We start from the raw sequence: 21,129 nt of genomic DNA, 5'->3' as shown, positions 1-21,129 counted from the left end.
GAAAGGCTATGATTACAATCAAGCTGTCCACAATGTACCGATCCATGATAAAGGGAATTACATTTAGTTCAAGATAAAGTCCAGTAAAGTCCGATTAAAAATAGTCTGAGGGTCTTCAATGAGGTAGATAGTAGCTCACAACCTATCTCTAGTTGTTGGTAGGATGGTTCAGTTGCCTGATAACAGGTGGGTAGAAACTGTCCATGAATCTGGAGGTATGCGTTGTCGCACTTCTGTATAGCAATGAAGTTTCAGCCCAACAAATACAAGTTCAATCCAATTTCTAAATATTCACTATGAATAAAGCAATCTCTTGATTTTGGTCACAATTGTGCATGTGACAGGCCACCTTTCATGTTTGTGCATGCCTATTGCATTATGTTGGTTGGCTGTTCACCACAGATAATTATGAATTATGAAAAGGTACTCTGATATCAAAAACGCTAACGCTTAACTCATTTCATAATTTTAGGATTGTCAGACATCATTCACGTGTATATTTTATACACTTTATATTTTATCCCTTCCGATGGTTTCTAATATGATATTACACTTTTTACAATCTAAGTAAAAAGGGATCATTTGATACTTCCCTAATGTTTAATGTAGTGATTGCATTGTTTGATTAGCTCCAATTTTCATGTTCATAAGTGATAGGAGTAGAATTAGGCCATTCGGCCCATCATGTCCACTCCACCATTCAATCATGGTTGATCTATCTCTCCCTCCTAACCCTGTTCTGCCTTATCCCCACAACCCCTGACACCCATACTAATCAAGAATCCATCTATCTCGTCCTTAAAATTTTCCATTGACTTGGCCTCCACAGCCTTCTGAGGTATTTGACTAGTATAAGAGTGATGAAGATTGTGAGCGTTGTGCAGCAAAGTTTAACACAGTTTGGTTTATCAGTTGTAAATGAAAACCTTTCTGGATCAACTTTCAAGGGGAGATAATTAGACAAATTGTGGTAACATGAAGAAAGTTGTTGTAATACTGGAGAATTAATGGGACTTCATTTTTCTTTCTTCAGCACTTCGTCGCCCAAGACCTTCTGTAGCTAGCACAGTGATACCTCCGAAAATCGTCACGAGCACAGAGATAATGACTACCACGGCAGTCCCAAGCTCACCACAGTTTATTGGGCAGGGCAACACCGACAACATCATCCCTGTCTACTGTTCAATCTTGGCCGCAGTTGTGGTTGGACTTGTGGCGTACGTGGCTTTTAAACGGTAGGTTTGTCCCTCATTGTCTTTTTTAAACCATGTGGTTATGCTTGCCATGACATGATGCAAGTCATTAACTTGCAATGAATGTTGTAACGACTGACATATGTAACATGACAACATCCAGGACTTTGGACTCCTGATAGACACCAAAAACTGGAGTAACTCAGCGGGTCAGGCAGCATCCCTGAGAAAAGGAATAGATGACATTTTGGTTCGAGATCCTTATCAGACTGGACCCGGTCTTGACCTGAAACATCACCTATTCCTTTTCTCCAGAGATGCTGCCTGATCCACTGGTTTACCTCAGATTTTTGTGTCTATCTTTGGTGTAAACCAGCATCTGCAGTTCCTTAACACACAAAGGAACTTTAGACATGTAGTATTTTACTTTCTACAAATTTGTGAATTGGAAGCAACAGGAGACAATCTGGTTCTTAAAGCTCTGCTGACAATAAATTCATGGTTGATCTGATTGTAACCTCAAGATCACATTACCAAATGTTTGCTGAGGTCTTTCACCCCTTTCCTGATCAAAGAGGTGTTCAAACCCTCTGTTCTCACCACCTGTTAATGGAGAGCGTCTCAAAGTTTTGTGATCTTCTCAGAGAAAAATTATTGCTTGACTTACACTGGAAATAGACGATTTTCACAATTAAAAAAAAAAATAGTGATATTTAGTTTTAGATTCTCTCACAAGAGAAAACTTTCTTCCCTGTCAAGACCCCTCATGCTTCCAAGATGGCACCCAACCAAGGTGATCATTTGCGTGCCAGCCACAGAAGCAGCTCTACAATCACATATTACAATCGCTCCACACTCTTCAATCTCTACTCCTACACCAACATTTCTTAATTTAAGTACGTTCTTCTTAAACTCCTCTCAGATCTGTCCATTCTCTGATCGGAGTTTACTGGCTTTACCTTGCACTAAACATTATTCCCTTATCAAGAATCTACATCTAGAAAGAATTAGACTTGTATACAAGAACTTTTTGTTAAAATATGGGCTCCATTCATTAATTATCTGAAGGGATAGACTGGCCCAGCACGAAAACCCAACTGAAACTTGAACTCAGGATTAGATGAAAAGTTATACTTTATAATCTATGAACATATCTCCAATGACGTATTATAAGTATTCCATTCCACCTTTTCTGTTTTTTTGATATTTGTAACTCTTTTTTCTCTCTTTCTCTCTTTTTCTATATAAAAAAACCCACTAGAAGCAGAATTAATCGACAATTGAAAATGTTAATAATGTATGACTGATGTATATGAAAAGTTTTTTTTACTATAATACGTAACTATACTTTATAATATGTCTACTTCTAATAAAAATATTATTAAAAAAAAAAAAAAAGAATCTATCTCTGCCTTAAAAATATCCATTGACTTGGCCTCCACAGCCTTCTGACTAGTATAAAAGCGATGAAAATTGAGAACATACACTGTGAATGGCTCGATTGTATTGTAATTTTCTTTCCACTGACTGGTTAGTATGCAACAAAATCTTTTCACTGTACCTTGATACAAGTGACAATAAACTTAACTGAATGGAACGAGTAAGATCTCACATTTTTAAACTCTATCAAATATAATCCCTGTCAGTTCAACACTTCTTCATAAGACAACCTGCTCACTGCAGGAGACAGTCTAGTTTGCTTATAGACTATCTAAAGTTGTGGAATAGATGAATATGAATTTGGCCATCCACGTTGATTATCCACTGCTGATACGTGTTACACCGGAGGGATAGGACGAGGCCCTCACACTGTACATGCTGGTCTTGTTGCTCATTGGAGTCGCCTCAGTGACCCACTCCATCAATTCTACAATCCTCTGTCACTCACCCCCTTCTTGTACCGTAAAGGTCATCGTACAAGTAAACAAAGAAGACATTTCTTCCACCATGCTGCCTCTGCTTCCCTCGTCCCTTTCACTGGTTTCACATTTTGTGCCTCATATGTCACAGCCTTTTGTCTTCATCACATATGAGGCATAAAATGTGAAACCAGTGAAAGGGACGAGGGAAGCAGAGGCAGGATGGTGGAAGAAATGTCTTCTTTGTTTACTTTGTCCACCCATCTGCAATGCGTTCCAGGCCCCCACCACTCTCTGTGTAAAAAAAACCTGCCTCTCACATCTCCATTGAACTTTCCCCCTGCCACCTTGTAGCCATGCTTTCTATTGTTGGACATTTCCACCATGGGAGAAAAGTTCTGATTATCCACCCTATTGATGCTATCATTGATTTTCAATTATTGGAAGAACAATGTGTAACAATTCCCTTGAAAATTTGCTGTTAAACTTATTTCCAGGTTCTTCTATACTGCAGGTACCCCAGAATTATCTTGCTGCTGTAGCCTTGGAGCTGCTTCATATCTATTTCAGTCCAAATCTACGTCGCAAAGATCACTTCTCCTTGGATTCCTCCCTCCGTCATTTTGTCCCCTCCTGTTCTTTCCTTTTGGACAGTGAGCTTGACTTAACGTATCTGCCTGTCCTGAGCTACTATCTACCTCATTGGAGACCCTTGGATGGTCTCTGATTAGACCTTGCTGGACTTTATCTTGAACTAAATATTATTGCCTTTATCATTTAACAGTACAGTATGGATGGCTCGACTGTAATCATTCAATTCAATCCAATGATACAATGATACATTATTGTCACATGTACCTAGGAAGAGAGAATTATTATTTTTTGCAAACAGAACATAAGGTGTACAAAGAGTCGCCACATATCTGGTGCTGACAAAATTACAAAATAACTCATTAGATAGTCAATAGTCCCTCTTAGTTCTTGAAGGCCTGCTCCTCCTCCCACCGCTGGGTTCTTCCTTGTTCTCGGTGGCTCCCCTGCCAGCCTTTCCGCTGACTGGTTAGCACGCAACCAAAGCTTTTCACTGTACCTCGGTGCACTTGACAAGAAACTAAACTGCACTAAACTGAACTAAATGTTTGCTGCATCTTGACTCCTCTGAATATTTTTTTTCCGCAGATGGAACAGCTGTAAGCAAAACAAGCAGGGTGCCAATAACAGAGCAGTAAACGAGACACAATCACCAGAGGGGGAGAAGCTGCACAGTGACAGCGGGATCTCAGTCGACACCCAGAGCCTACACGAGCAGCAGCAGAAACAGCAGCAGCAGCAACAGCAGCAGCAGCAACAGCAGAGCCAAGGTAGGGGCAGAACTGTGGCAAATGAACTTGATTTTAGTGACACTTCCATCATCATAAATTGGGAGAGAGGTTACCTTTCTCAGCTATATTCATGTACTTTAAAGGCACATATGAATGTTTTATGTTATGGGAAAGAACACATATGAAAGCAAACAGTCTGAAGAAGGGTTTCGGCCCGAAACGTTGCCTATTTCCTTCGCTCCATAGATGCTGCCTCACTCACTGAGTTTCACCAGCACTTTTGTCTACCTTCGATTTTCCAGCATCTGCAGTTTATTCTTAAACATGAAAGCATTAACTACTTGGCTATACAAACTTCCAGATCAACAGTATAGGCTCTGTGACAAAGTGGAGAGATCTCTTTAGTTTAGTTTTGGGATACAGTGTGGGAACAGCCCTATGGACCATGGAGTCCGCACCGACCAGCGATCCCCGCACATTAATGCCCCTGTCCCACTTAGGAAACCTGAAAGGAAACCCCTGGAGACTTTGCGTCCCACCCAAGGTATCCGTGCGGTTCCTGGAGGTTCCTGGAGGTTTTTGTCAGTCTCTCTAATGGTCGAAAGTGGTTTCCGCTTCTTCTATGTTCCGGCGATTATTTCAAAAAATTCAAAATCGGCCGCAACTAAAAATAGGTTGCCGTTTTAAAAATCGGTGATTTTTTAGTCAAAGCCGGTTGCGATGCTAGTTGAAGGTGGTTGCCGGAGGTTGCAGGTAGTGGAAGGTCTTCTGTCCCACTATCCTAGGGACAATTTTTACATTTATACCAAGTCATTTCCCCGCGCACTATTCTACACGCTAGAGACAATATATAATCTTTTACCAAAGCCAATTAAACTACAGACCTGTGCGTCTTTGGAGTGTGGGAAGAAACCAGAGCACCCGGGGAAAACCCACGTGGTCACGGGGAGAAGGTACAAACTCCGTACAGACAGCACCCGAGGTCAGGATCAAACCCGGGTCTCTGGTGCTGTAAGGCAGCATCTAGAGGGCTCTAGTATTAGCATTTTGGAGTATTCTTCTTGGATAGTTGACAAATTTCCCAATGATGCAAATTATATTGACATTCACCTTAAATATGGGAATAAGATCATAGTCATCATTATATGTCATCAAGAATCAAGATGCTGGAGGAGCTGAACGGGTCAAGCAGCACGTTTGGAGGCAAAGGGACGACCAATGTTTCGGATTGATGATACAGGGTCTCAGCCCGAACCGTCGACCATTCCTTTGCCTCCATAGATGCTGCCTGATCTTCCAAGTTCCTCACATAGCTTAATCCTGCTCCAGATTCCAGCATCTGCAGTCGCCTGTGTCTCCATTATAGCTGTCATGTTTGATAAAAACCTTTTAGTGTTTATCTTGCCACATTTTAGTACAGAACGAGAAAGACAATGTAACAGAAAGGGCACAATTCTGAATCAGGCTGGGAACAGAGTGACCCAGATGTCAGATAAGTCAGGCTAAGAAAGTTGTAAAAACTCTCAGTGTCCTGGGATTCAATGATTGAGACATGGAGCGTAAATGTGAGAGAGTTATGATGAACCTTTAACCTGTCTAACTCCGCTCACGGCGTGTTTAGGAAGGATATAAAGGTCTTTGAGTTGGGGCAGAAGGTTAGAGTGAAGAGGGACCCAAGAGAATGGCAGGGAAAGCTGTGACTGAATTCCTTATTATTGAAATGTTTGAGAGCAGATGTGATAGAAATGTGTAAATGTGAGGTCTAGACAGTGTAGGTAGGAAAAAAGGGTCAGGAACCAGATGAGGCCAAATTTAATTGATTGGTAAAAGAACTAAAGGTGACGTGAGGAAAAAAAACGCTATTTCATGCAATGATTGGTTAGCATCTGGAATGCATTTCTGACAGGGTGGTGGAGGCAGATTCAGTCTTGGTTTTCAACAAGATTGGAGAACTGTATTCGGCGCTCTGTATCTTCCCCTTTGCCCTATCCATTGTACTTGAGTTTGACGTGATTGTATTTATGTACAGTAGTATCTGATTTGTTTGGATAGCTTGCAAAACAAAACTTTCATTGTACCCACAGTACATGTGACAATAATAAACCTAAACCTAAACTTTAAAGATAGAGTATTGCAGAGGCCCCAGGTTACGGCAGGAGATTCCAAAGGGCCTGTCCCACTCTACGAGGTAATTCAAGAGTTCTCCCGAGTTTTCCCCTGATTCGAACTCGGAGAATGTCCGTAGCGAGTCCGTAGGAGTTCGTGAATGTCCCGTAGCGGCTCGTACGAGTAACGGTAGGTACTCGGGAAATCCGGTAAACTCGTGACGTTTTTTCAACACTGTGAAAAATGTCCACGAGTAAAAAAATACTTGTGATGAAAAAAACTTTACTTTTTACTCGTACGAACCGCTACGAGACATCCACGATCTCCTACGGCCCCACTACGGACATTCTCCGAGTTCGAATCAGGGGAAAACTCTTGAATTACCTCGTACAGTGGGACAGGCCCTTTACTGTCTGTATTATTCTAACAGAGAGATATTATAGGGCTAAATGATTTATTTCTGTACCATCACATCTCTGTGATTGTATCATTAGATAAAGTCAGAAATTTGCTCAGGAATAGGGAAGCGCAGTGGTGCAGCTGGTAGAGCTGCTGTCTCACAACGCCAGAGACTCTGACTTCAAGTGCTGTCTGTGTGGAGTTTGCATGTTTTTTCTGTGGCCATGTAGGTTTCCCCTGGGTGATTATTCATTTTCCGTTTCTTCAAAGATGCTGCCTGACCCGACTGAGTTACTCCAGCATTTTGTGTCTATCTTCAGTGTAAACCAACATCTGCAGTTCATTTCCACACATATTTACAGAATATCATGTTTGAGAAAGATCTGCAGATGCTGGAGAAATCGAAGGTAGACAAAAATTCCGGAGAAACTCAGTGGGTGAAGCAACATCTATGGAGCGAAGGAATGGGTGACGTTTCGTGTTGGGTCTGAAGGAAATTTCATGCACCCTTTATGCCTTCTTAATTTCTTTATTAAGTTTTCTCCTACTTATATCTACCGTATATGTTTCCCTTTTTTTCTGATCAAACCGTCATATTCTTTGTCATCCACCATTTTCAAAATCTTGTCATCTTTGCCCTTCATCCTCATTGGCACATGCTGATCCTAAACTTTCCCTAACTGCCTTTTAAAAGACTCACACTTGCCAGATGTTGTTTCATGCGAAAGCATCTGCTTCCAATTCACATTCGCCTGGTCCTCTCTTATGCTGTTGAAATCAGTCCTCCCCCAGTATGGAGCCTTAAGGTGAGGCTCGATGGTGTCCAATGTGGAAAGGAGATTTAGGGCAAACCACCATAGGAAAACCCTCATCTAGATTGTAAACAACTCACTAATGGTTTGACACTGATACACCCAATTCTGGTTCAAACCAATATGAGGATGATGGCGATAAGTTTTGGGATTTAACTTCAGCTTCCCATTGTTCATGGAAAGCACTGAGTGGTAGAGGGTCCTGGGAAACAAGACTGAATGTGGTCACAGAGAAAGCAAACCACATCAAATGGCTCTACATACTGGAGTGGTGGGAGGGAAATTCAGACATTGTAAGATCATTTTAACAGTGCCATAATGTAGTTTGCTCCATTTCAAAGAAATCGTGGCATGTAGCAGTATAATGATTCAATTTGTTGATACCATTTTAATTTTCAATCATGTCATCTGGGATCTGCTGTTCATTTTCCATATCTGCCTTCTCTCAAAGGTGCCAGACAGAGCATTTTGTCTTTGGATTTGCAGATCTAAATTTGTATTGATTTATGTTGAAAATACCAACACATTTCAGAATTCACAAATTACTATCCATGCTCTAATAAATCAACATCATTGATCATCATCATTTTCAAATGTAATCAAGTGTGAAGACGGTGGTGCAGCGGTAGAGTTGCTGCCTTACAACGCCAGAGATCCGGGTTTGATTCTGACTCTGGGTGCTGCCTATTCAGAGTATGTGCATTCTCCCTGTATCTGTGTGGGTTTTCTCTGGTTTCCTCCCACATTCCTATGACGTGCAAGTTTTGGAACTAGGGACGTTATATTTAAGAGGGAGTTAGATGTGGCCCTTGTGGCTAAAGGGATCAGGGGGTATGGAGAGAAGGCAGGTACGGGATACTGAGTTGGATGATCAGCCATAATCATATTGAATGACGGTGCAGGCTCGAAGGGCCGAATAGCCTACTCCTGCACCTATTTTCTATGTTTCTATGTTTATGGGTTAATTGGCTCCTGTAATATTGTGTAGGGTAGAACTAGTGTACGGATGATTGCTGGTCGGCGTGGACTCAGTGGGCCGAAGGGCCTGTGCCCGTACCGCGTCTCTGAAACTAAAATTAAGATTGTACTATCATGCCTATGGATCAAACAAGGTGTACAGACCAAGTGTGTGCAATCCCGAGCTGTAACCATCCACTAGATACAGATGGCCTGATTCAACTACTTGACAGAACCTGTGCAGGAAGGAACTGCAGATGCTGGCTTAAACCGAAGATAGACACAAAGAGCTGGAGTAACTCAGCGAGACAGGCAGCATCTCTGGAGAAAAGGAATAGATGACTTTTCGGGTTAAAAGCGGGCTCTCAACCGAGGCCGTCACCTATTTCTTCTCCCCAGATATGCTGTCTGATCCGCTGAGTTACTCCAACTTTTTGTGTCTACGTGACAGAACAATTGCTTATGCGGGTAGAAAGCTGTTTGGTCATCGATCGTCAGCTGCCAACATCAAAGCCACATTGTCCTTATCATTGCCTCAGTTTTTGTTTTGGAGATGTAGCTTGAAAACAGGCACTCCGGCCCACCGAAGATAAACACAAAACGCTGGAGTAACTCAACAGGTCAGGCAGCATCTCTGAAGAAAAAGGCTGAGCAACGTTTCGGGTCAGGACCCTTCATCAGCCCACTGAGCCCACCTCGACCAAAGATCCTCCGCACACTAGTTCTATCTTACACACTAGGGACAATTTACAGAAGCCAGTGAACCTACAAACCTGCACGTCTTTGGGATGTGGGAGGAAATTGAAGATAGGCACAAAATGCTGGAGTAACTCAGTGAGTCAGGCAGCATCTCTGGAGAAATGGAATAGGTGACGTTTCTTGTCGAGACCCTTCTTCAGATTCATCATACTCAATATCATGTATGTTGTTTAAGAGAAAGTAAATGTGATTCTGCTGGTATTGAGCGCTGGCCAAGCCTAATTCATCCCTTCCCCAATAGGAATAGGGTGAAAGATGCCAGAGGTAATCCACATGGCCACAGGGAGAATGAATAAACTCCGTACAGGCAGCACCCATAGTCAGGATTGAACCTTGATCTCAGGCACTGTAATGCCCCTGTCCCACTTATGCCACTGTTCCACTTGGGAAACCTGAACGGAAACCTCTGGAGACTTTGCGCCCCGCCCAAGGTTTCTGTGCGGTACCCAGAGGTTTTTGTCAGTCTCCCTACCTGCTTCCACTACCTGCAATCTCCGGCAACCACCTGCAACCTCCGGGAACCGTACGGAAAACTTGGGTGGGGCGCAAAGTCTCCAGAGGTTTCCGTTCAGGTTTCCTAAGTGGGACAGGGGCATAAGGCAGCAACTATACCACTGTACAACTGTGCCACCCTCATGCTTAACCGTTAATTCATCCTTAACTTTTACACCAGGTCTGCATCCTCTGTATCTTTGCATTTGTGACAGTAGAGGGTAAGATGTTGAAATTTAAGGACAGGTGTGTCTTTAAGTCTTGCTCATTAAAAACTTGTCTGAGAAAGTCAGCTAACTTTACCTGCAAACATGTGACAGGCAGTGCTGGTTGAAACACAAGATCCCCCAGCTGTCATGGCGGGATTTGAATCTTTGTCTCAGTAGCATTAGTCTACCCGTCTGATGTCCGAGTGCAGTAACATAATCATCGTGCCACTGTTCCCTGGAATTCTCCTCTTATTGTGTCTGATGATCTTCGCCCTTTAGTCACGGGGAGGGAGGGGGAAATCTGGTGAAGGGAGAGGAATGAAATGCCAGATTGAAGTTTATATCAATTTGCTAAATGACTTAATCCTCAACATTGGCCGAAGTTGCAGCTACTGATGCTTTAATCAGCCTCAATAATGAAACATGTTTACATTTTAGTTTTAGTTTAGTTTAGACACAGCATGGAAATAGGCCCTTTGGCCCATCGAGTCCGTGCCGACCAGTGATCCCCGTATACTAGCACGATCCTACACACTAGGGACAATTTATAATCTTTGTCAAAGCCAATTAACCCACAAACCTGTACGTCTTTGGAGTGTGGGAGGAAACCGGAGCACCCGGAGAAAACTCACACGGTCACAGGGCGAATATACAAACTCCGTACAGACAGCACTCGTAGTCAGGATCTACCGCTGCACAACCATGCCTGCTAAAGTATCAGACCTGTTTGAAGTCTATTGTTTAAAAATATAATTGCATTATTCGGTCCTTTTTAGTATTATGTGATTGACATCAATTTATTTTTGGAAAGATATGAAAATGGGATTTTCATGTACTGTTTTGGCTCCCTGTAACTCTGATATTGAATGGATATTTCCTGGGGGAAGTTACCTTTGCTGCTCTGGTAATGGTTGGACAGCTGATTATTCTGTGAGCATTCTCAGTGTAACTAGATATCCAATAGATTGTGAGTCTTCTTGAGTAAGTCTCTCAACTACTCTCGATTGTCCGGACCCTCCCATTACTTTCCCCTGCACCATGAAGAACCTGCCTAATACTGCCTGATCTGCTGAGTTACTCCAGCACTGTGTCTATCTTCAGTATAAACCAGCACCTGCTGTTCCTTTCTACCCATAATGAACCTTGAGGTTCACATCTGAATCACAGCTTGAAGCATCCTTGGTGCCCTTCCCTCAGCCCATGCCAGACGGTCCCAAACCCTCTTCACTCTCACCCCAACCCTCCTACAATTCCTCCACCAACCTCCTCAGCCCAAAAAAAAACACTGGCTAGAACCCCATCGAGTCTGCGCTGACCAGTGATCCCCGCACACTGACACTGTCCTACACACACTCGGGGCAATTTACAAGTATACCATGCCAATTCTCCTACAAACCTGTATGTCTTTGGAGTCTGGGAGGAAACCGGAGCTCCCGGAGAAAACGCACACAGGGGAGAACGTACAATCAAGCACCTGTAGTCAGGATCAAACCCGGGCCTCTGGCGCTGTAAGGCAGCAACTCTACCGCTGCACCACCGTGCTGACCTCTATTTTAACCTTTATGATGGAAGCAAACTGCAATCTACAACACACCCTTACGCAGCAGAACTGTTCACTTGGAGAACATCGAAAGGTGACGTTTTGGTACCTTGAGGAGATTTCACAGTGGAATAATCAAAGTGTAGAAACAAAGAACTACAGATGCTGATTGATACACAAAAGGGCGCAAAGTGCTGGAGTAACTCATCAGGTCAGGTGCCATCTCGACTCGAAATGTCACCTATCCACATTCTCCAGAGATGTTGCCTGACCTGTGGAGTTTGCGTCCTTTTGTGTATTAACCAGTTCTTTGTTTATGCACAACAGTTTATCTTAATTACCAGATTAAGGCATACATTTCTACCTCGCATTGCAAATCTATGTCCTGACAGTACTGGCAAGACAAACGGTTTACACAGTGTTTTTGCCCCTTGAATTACATCTGATACTATCAGATGGGGACAGATACAAAACGCTGGAGTAACTCAGTGGGCCAGGCAGCATCTATGGAGAAACGTAATAGGTGATGTTTAACGGTTAAATTAACAATGTTAAATTAACTCTACACACAGACAGCAGCCGACGTCAGGATCAAACCCAGATCTCTGGTGCTGTGAGTACCAGCTGCGTAGTGTGGAGACCTGAAGAGATGAGGGGGAATTTATTTTGCCAGATGGTGGTGCATCTGTGGCGGCCATGTCATTGGGTATTTTTAAAGCGGAGATGGAAAGGTTCTTGATTGGTAAGAGTGTCAAAGGTTACGGGGAGAAGGTAAGAGAATGGGGTAGAGAGGGTAAAATAGATCAGCCATGATCTATGCCTGGGTGGCAGGTTGGCACAGTGGTAGAGTTGCTGCTTTACAGCACCTGAGACCCGGGTTCAATCCTGACTATTGGGTGCTGTCTGTTTGGAGTTTGTACGTTCTCCCCGTGACCTGCGTGGGTTTTCTCTGGCAGCTCACGTTTCCTCCAACACCCCAAAAACATACAGGTTTGTAGGATTATTGGCTCGGTATATTTGTAAATTGTCCCTAGTGTGTGTTGGATAGTGTTAGCGTGCGGGGATTGCTGGTCAGCGCTGTCTTGGTGGACCGAAGGGCCTGCTTCCATGCTATATCTCTAAACTAAACTAAATGATTGAATGGTGGAGCAGACTCGATGGGTTGAAGAGCCTAATTCTGCTCCTATGTCTTACGCAGTGTGATTTACTGGTGTCTTTTTCCTCTCTTTGCAGTCACAGTGGAGGAACCAAGCCTGTACAATGCCCTCCCTCCCCACAAGCAGGAAGAGGTGGAGCAGCTGCTGAACACTTGTGAAGAAGAGACAGACTGGTGCAACCTGGCCGGGTTGCTGGGCTACAGCGAGGAACACATAGACACTTTCAAGCAGGACGATCACCCGGTGCGTGCCCTCCTCTCCGACTGGTCGGCCAAGGACTGCGCCACTACGGACGCACTTTGCACTGCCCTGCGCAAGCTGAAACGAGACGACATCATCGAGAGCCTCAGCAGCGAGCCCACGGCCATGTCGGCTGTGTGAGAGCAAACCAATCAGCCTTAAAGCAGCCGAAAAGATTCCTTTTGGAATGACTGTGTTGACAAAGAATCTCTGAAGGAAAATGGCGTTCAGTCCAATGCTTAAGAACGGCCTAACGTGCACCAATGCATAACTTTCAGTATTGTCCTGCCTTCTCTCCCGTACAAAGTGACTGTGGCCGCTGAAGCTGAACCGCTATCATGTAACTAAATCGGATTTTGTCTTTTCTGTAATCATTAGGAAAAAACAAATTGTGCACATTTTGAAATGGGCCAGTTTTAGATAATCCCGAGTGCTAAATGGGACATATGTGTAAATGTCAATGCATAGACATTGCTTCTTTGTGCTGCAGCACTCTCGGCTAAACAAAAAAGTAGGTTGCAGTCTTGTACATTGTTAGCAGTCCCCTCCGCATGTGTCCAAACTCGTTCGTGTTTGTGTAAATAAGTCTAGCGTTGTCCAAAGCTACCAGAGGTGTCCTGGCTAATTCTCAGTCCAGGATGTTTGTGTGTCTCTTCACTGTGGATTCCCTGAACCTTTGGGGGAAAGGCCAAGACTTTGGAATGTTTAACAATAATCTGGGCATCGATAATAAAGATCAGGGTCTGGAGTAGCCAGGAAAGGTTTGTTGCTGTTTCAACTGGCACAGAAGATGACTGTTACCTCTAAATCTTCTCATTAACGTCACGTGGCTGTGATCAAGACAGCTGAAGAGTGTGTCCATGTTGTGACGAGAGAGGGCAAAGTGTTTCTCCACTCACTCAAAGAGAATCATTTCAGTCTCATCCAGGGGATACAAGGAATGAAATGTATTGGATCATTTTTTGTTTATCGCCGTTCCAAAGTCAGATGCACCATTCTAAATAATTACTACTTCTGAATATAAATTTGTAATGGGATTGTTGAAAGTATTAGTAGGTTTAGCATTTGATGTAGAATTAGTGACTGTCTGTGATTCCAAACCACCAATGGGCTAAATTACTATCACTGATGTTCGTTAAGACCTGAGGTTATTTAATGAGTTGTTGGTTTTATACAGTCAGTGCACTATTGTTCCTTCTGAGGCCAAATGTTTAAGTAACTGGGCCAGTTATTCTTAACCATTTCCCCAGTGTTTCACCTAATCTTGAAAAACAAGTATTGCTTTGAAATATGACTTTGCAAACAGTAGCTGGTTAAAAATGGTTAAATGTGTTTATGGCAGCTGTCGACATCAAACTCATTGTTCAATGATTGTAAATCCAATGCCTAGTTAAGAATCCAGTCTTTATACTGATGTGTTTTAAGGAAGGAAGTCTATCGTTGTTGTAGGATGACCTATAAGTAGTGTCAGTCTCATATCAAAAGGCCCTCTGAAGTCATCTAATAGTCATTGAGTTGTATCATACCCTACTCTGGGCAAATTGGGGTGGACAATAAATGTTGGGCATTCAGGAAGAATCCAAATCTAAGGAATGAATTTAAGTGAAGCGATGGATCTGTGATGAGTATGTCATTTTGTACTGGCTATGAACTGTGTGTTGTTGTTCCACTGTCCAACATGGGAAATGTATCCTTTATTGATGAAGAAGTGACCTCTCTGTTCTTGCATGCTGGTTTGTCAGCCTGTATTAACGGCTGAACATTATACTTTGGTTTTGTTGGGGGAAGTGTCCGATGCTAGTGACCACAGCTATGTGGAGAGGTGCACCATTAAGTGCCGACAGTTTTTGAAGGGTTCCTGGACACGGAAAACGTGTGCAACTGTCAAGGAACTAAAATAATGTATAAAAACACATCAACATTTACTGCTAAAGTGGCTGTACTCTTTCTGCAAACTATATCAATTTAAGAGCATCAGTTGTTAAATATTTCATTCAAAGTCTCGTCAAAATGTATCATTATCTTTCAGATTGCTGAATGTCAAGCCTTTTACCAATTAATAAAGTTAACAGTATTATAAAGTTAGTTTACTGGAATTTTTATCAAAGGCATGGTATATATTTGTTCAGGGGAGTTATTTTCTTAATTCATCTCGATTGTGTGCAATCTTCCTTCTTTACAAGAAAGGAATTCATTTCTTCTATCAGTGTAGTCCTTCCTTCTCTGAGGCCATTTTATTGAGATTGGTAGGGATTGGGATTATGCCATAGGGAAAATTCCCATTTGAGGCAAGCATCTCCGCACCACAAATTCCTGAATTCAGGAGGTTTCTTGGAAAATGACGGTGATGAGTTGGAAGGCCGGCTGCAAATTAAAACAGAAACAATTAAAAACACATATATTAAACATTAAGAAAGCAATTATAGAACATACATGCACACATATATATATATATATATATATATTTATGTGGCAATATGTACGGGTGGCACGGTGGCGCAGTGGTAGAGTTGCTGCCTTACGACCGGGGTTCGATCCTGACTACGGATGCTGTCTAGAGTTTGTACGTTCTTTCCGTGACCTGCGTGGGTTTTCTAAGGGAGCTCCGGTTTCCTCCCACACTACAAAGATGTACAGGTTTGTAGGTTAATAATAATAATAAATAATAATAAACTTTATTACGAACTCAAGGTCCAGACAAGGGGCAACATTACATTAAAAATGCATTGCATATCAAATATCATAAATATATATAAAATCATGGTATATCACATAAAAACATCATAATTTATATTTAACAAAAACCCACAATAAAGTTAAAAATCAGATTAAAAGATGATCAATGTCCTACAACGAGACAACGATACCAGTGTCTTCACAACTGGGATTCGTAGCGTGGAGTGCTAACCCCTATGTTTGGTAAAATTGTAAATTGTCAGTCGTGTGGGCTGGGCGGTGCGGACTCGGTGGGCCGAAGGGCCTGTTTACGCACTGTATTTCTAAACTAAACTAAAAAAATATATCTTATAAGGTTGCATTTACAAACCCCATAATTGTATAAATTGCAGAGTCATTGTAATTGTGACACATCTCTGTTGAAACAAGAAACTGCAGATACTGGTTTACAAAAAGGACGCAAAGTGCTGGAGTAACTCAGCCGGTACGGTAGCATCTCTGGAGAACATGGATAACTGAACTTTATGGTAGCGACCCTTTGAATGTCTTCAAAACCTCTGCGGTTGGATTTGTTCCAATTTTTGGATTGCAGTCCTTGCTCAAATGATGTTACGGCAAGATCTGTTCTTGTTCAGTACCCAAAGTGTTCCATATCTGGCAAATGATTAAATTACCAGAATATCTATACAAAGGCCTGATTTCGCAAATCTGAAATGCTTGTTCATGTTCACCATGACAGTCGTGGATTTTTAGCATCAATAAAAAATCACATGGAAAGTAAAATAAACTATCAAAGTAATTGTAGCCTCAACAACTCGAGGACCGAGAATGATTGCTTCTAACCATTTTCTCACTTCTTCACAATACCATGTTCTCAGAATCATCCCCTATGCTCCTATTCCACCTTGAGTGTTTATCGGCAGAAATACCGAGGAATCAGTGAAGATGTAGCAATACTTCAAGGAAGCATCAAGTGCATCCCCAAATCGTTTATAAACACAAAAAGCTGGAGTAACTCAGTGGGTCAGACAGCATCTCCGGAGAAAAGGACTATGTGACATTTCAGGTCGAGATCCTTCTTCAGACTGCTTTGTGTCTATCTTTGTTTTGTTTTTTTTGGGGTTTTTTTTTGTTTTGTTTTGTTTATTTTATTAGAAGTTAATACAGTACAAAACAGTACAGTGGAACCTAATTTTAGGTGCCAACTATGTCATACCGTAATCCATTCTATGTACAACCTCTAGTTTTATGTTATGAAAAGGAAGTAAGCAAGACAAGAAAAAGAAAACAATAGAACGAGGAAAAAGTGGAAAAATAGATGGTAGAGAGTAGAAAAACGTGAAGTGTGTATATAAAAAAGAAAAAGAAAAAGTGGAAAGTAGAAATAGAAGAGAAGGCCCCTTAAAAGAGAATTTTTCAAATCTGTATTCGGAGATGTAGATCTATCCACGTCATGAACTGAAATCAGCAATCTTTACGGTACCGCTGCATCACATGATTCCAAAAAGTCGATGAAAGGAGACCAACTCCTTAAGAATTGGTCATATTTATCTATTAGTCGGAGTCTCATTTCTTCAAGGCGTGCTAGGTCCATCATATTCCTAATCCACATTTTAACAGTTGGTATGGTTGTATTTTTCCAAAATTTAGGTATCAATTTCTTTCCAATTATTAACCCATAATTAAAAAAAAACATTTTGGACTTTATTTAAATTGGTATCTTCTCCTATTATTCCAAATATAATCCATTCCGTTTTGGGTTCTATTCTTGACTTGAAAAGCTTTGTAAATATATCAAATATATAATTCCAAAATGTATTCAACTTTGTACATCCTACAAATGAATGTGTTATATTAGCGTTTTGAAACAAACATTTATCGCATTTGGGAGAGATGTTTGGATAAAATTTATTCAACCTCGTTTTTGAATAATATAGTCTATGTAATAATTTGAATTGAATTAAATTATGTCTTGCATTAATAGAACAGTTATGTGTATTCATCAAATACTTTTCCCATCTATCCTTCGAGATCTTTACCATTAGCTCATGTTCCCAATCTTCCCTTAGTGCTTCTGTTGAGGGTGATTCTCTATTTAATATATTATTATAAAAGTATGATATTAATTTTGTGAATCAGCCTTAATATTCATTGCTTCTTCTAAAGGGTCTAAAAATATAGTTTGAAATCTATGTGTATATTTCTTCATAAAGTCACATACCTGTATACATTTAAAATATTGATTATCCTTCAATTTAAATTTTAATTTAAATTGTTGAAATGATAACAGTTTGCCCACTTCATACATACCCCCTACTTTCCTAATCCCCAGTCTATCCCATTATTGATATGTGTTGTCGATGAGAGAAGGTTTGAATGCAGGGTTGTTCAATAGTGGGGTTAGTACTGATAAATTATTTAATTTCAAGGATACTTTTATTTGGTTCCAAATTCTTATTATATTGTGAATAATTGGGTTCTTATATATTATACTATTCAATTTTATCTGTGAGAGCAGGATCGTTCCTATATCGTGCGGATAGCACTCCTCTTTCTCCATTCTTATCCACTCCAACTGCTGAGTGGAACTATCCAGCCAGTACATTATGTTCTTAATATGCACTGCCCAGTAGTAATACATAAAGTTAGGTAATGATAAACCCCCAACTTCTTTAGATTTGCACAAATGCTTTAGTTGAATTCTACGTGTTCTGTAGTCCCATATAAAATTAGTGATAGTGGAATCTAGTTTTTTGAAAACATATTTTGGAATATATATTGGGATCGCTTGAAACAAATATATTAATTGTGGTAAGAAAGTCATTTTTATAGCGTTAATTCTACCTATCAATGAGAGCGGAAGTGTTTTCCAAAACTTAATCGTATCATTCAGTTTATTTAATAGTGGTATAAAATTTGGCACTAAATAATGATTTGTGTCCTTCTCGTAATTTGAATACCCAGATACTTGAATTTTTCTGTTGCAATTTTGAAGGGGAATTTTAGTAAGTGTCTCGAATCCTGTGGTTTTAAAGACATAATTTTGCTTTTATTCCAATTTATTCTATATCCTGAAAAAGAGCCGAATTCCTCAATTAGAGAGATGTTTGGCACGGATAAGGTGGGGCCTGTTACCGTCTGTTTGTGTATTAGTAATATATAAAAAGAGATATCATCAGCATATAATGAAATTTTATTCTTTGAGTCCTTAGTGTTATATCCGTGAATAATATTCGGGTGATTTCTAATCCTTTCGGCCAGCGGTTCTATCATAAGGGCAAATAGCAATGGTGATAAGGCACACCCTTGCCTATTACCCCTTGATAAGTAAAATGTTGGAGATAGCGTATTGTTAGTTAATATTCTTGCCATAGGTCTATCGTAAAGTAGTTTAACCCATCTAATAAAATTCTCTCCCGTATTAAATTTTTGGAGTACCTTGTATAAATACTGCCATTCTACTTGATCAAATGCCTTCTCTGCATCCAGCGTGACAACTGAAATATCTTCATTGTCCTCATTATGATAGTACATTATATTGAAAAGCCTTATCAAATTATTAAATTATTGTCTTTTGGGTATAAATCCCGTTTGATCCGTATTTATTAAATTGTTAATATAATTATTTAGCCTTCTAGCTAGAATCTTTGCTCAAATTTTCTGATCCGTATTTAGAAGTGAAATAGCTCTATAAGAACCCGGTTCATCTAAATCTTTATCTTTTTTTGGTATAAGTGTTATTGTTGCTTCTGCTAGGGTTTCTGGTAGTTTATTTTCAGTATAAGCCTGCATGTATAGTGAATCTGCAGTTCATTCCTACACATTCCCTGAATCTTTTCCTCTGTTCATTCTGGTCATCTGATCCCGTGACAGAGCTTGGAATAGTCTATTAATCTCAAGAATGTGATGTTGGTCAAGCATAGAAAAAGCCATTCCATTTTTCATTAATTTTATTTAGGACCTCAATGGGATGTTTAATTTCATTTGGTTTAGTTCAGTTTAGAAATACAACGCAGAAACAGACCCTTTTGTCCACCCAGTCGGCGCTGATCAGATTCCTATACACTAACATTATTCTACACACTGGGGCCAATTTACAATTTTTACCGAAGCCAATTAACCTACAAACCAGTACATCTTTGGAGTGTGGGAGAAAATGGGATCACTTGGGGAAAACCCACACGGTCACAGAGAGAATGTACAAACTCTCACAAACAGAAAGCACCCATAGTCAGGATCGAACCCGGGTCTCTGGCACTGTAATGCCCCTGTCCCACTTAGGAAACCTGAATGGAAATCTCATGAGACTTTGCGCCCCACCCAAGGTTTCCGTGCGGTTCCCGGAGGTTTTTGTCAGTCCCCCACCTGCTTCCACTACCTACAACCACCGGCAACCACAGGCAACCACCGGGAACCGCATGGAAACCTTGGGTGGGGCGCAAAGTCTGCAGAGGTTTCTGTTCAGCTTTCCTAAGTGGGACAGGGGCATAATGCCTTTGCATTACCATGCCGCCCAACTTTTGTCAATGCCTCGAGGTACCTGGTGTAGGCAGTTCACCTCTCAAGAGGGTAAAGATCACTGCAAACCAGGAGACGATGCACTTTGTGTCAGTTCTAAGCTCGTGATCGTCAGATCTGTCCTCAGAGGTTGTATTGGTGTATTGAAGGTGAACGTGGTTCATCATTGATTCAGGCCAAGCTGCTGAGATGTAAAGAGACAAGCGTCAAGTCAAGTCAAGAGTGCTTATTTGTCGTATGCACCAGATGTGAACTGGGATAATGAAATTCGTACGTTGCAGATTTATAGGAAAGATGGATATGGGCTAAATACGGGCAGGAGAGACTAGCGTAGATGAGGCATCTTGATTGGCATAGATACGTTGAAGGAAGCAGTCCATAACAGTTAACAATCAATAGAGTCACAGCCGTACAGCATAGAGCAAGCCCTTCAGCCCAACTCATCCATGCTAACCAAGATGCTCCATCTAAGCTACTTCCATTTGCCTACATTTAGTCTATATCCCTCTAAACCTTTCCTCTCCCTGTATCCGTCCATGTGGCTTAGATACTGGAGGAATGCCGGGATTACTTGAAGTTAGAGAAATCAATATTCATACCACTGAGCTGTAAGCTGCCCAAGCCTCATATTTCACTTGGGAAGCTTACAGCCCAGTGGTATGAATATTGATTTCTCCAACTTCAAGTAATCCTGGCATTCCCTCTCTCTTTATCCCTCCCCCACCCAAGTAACACTAGCTTCTCGTTTTCACCCAACAAGCAGCTAACAAAGGCTTGTTTCCTTTATCACGTTATGTTTTTGCATATCTTTCATTCATTGTTCTTTATCTCTCTACATCTTCGCCTATATCTCTCATTCCCCTCTTCCCTAACCAGTCTGAAGAAAGGTC

General features: G+C 41.2%; 1 protein-coding gene across 1 annotated transcript in view; it reads left to right on the top strand.

The window, feature by feature from the left end:
* LOC129710372 (tumor necrosis factor receptor superfamily member 16-like) overlaps positions 1-15,128 on the top strand; it is a 108,117-nt gene extending 92,989 nt beyond the window's left edge. Inside the window, exons 4-6 of the mRNA XM_055657329.1 lie at positions 1,034-1,235; positions 4,232-4,413; positions 12,882-15,128. Of these exons, the coding sequence (XP_055513304.1) occupies positions 1,034-1,235; positions 4,232-4,413; positions 12,882-13,186 (689 nt within the window). The 3' untranslated portion in view covers positions 13,187-15,128. The remainder of the gene's footprint in view (positions 1-1,033; positions 1,236-4,231; positions 4,414-12,881) is intronic.
* The last annotated feature ends 6,001 nt before the right edge of the window (positions 15,129-21,129 follow it).

Source organism: Leucoraja erinacea, chromosome 27 (assembly GCF_028641065.1).
Source record: "Leucoraja erinacea ecotype New England chromosome 27, Leri_hhj_1, whole genome shotgun sequence".
NCBI lineage: Eukaryota > Metazoa > Chordata > Chondrichthyes > Rajiformes > Rajidae > Leucoraja > Leucoraja erinaceus.
Note: the sequence above shows the minus strand (reverse complement) of the source record. Positions and strands in the feature narration are given on the sequence as shown.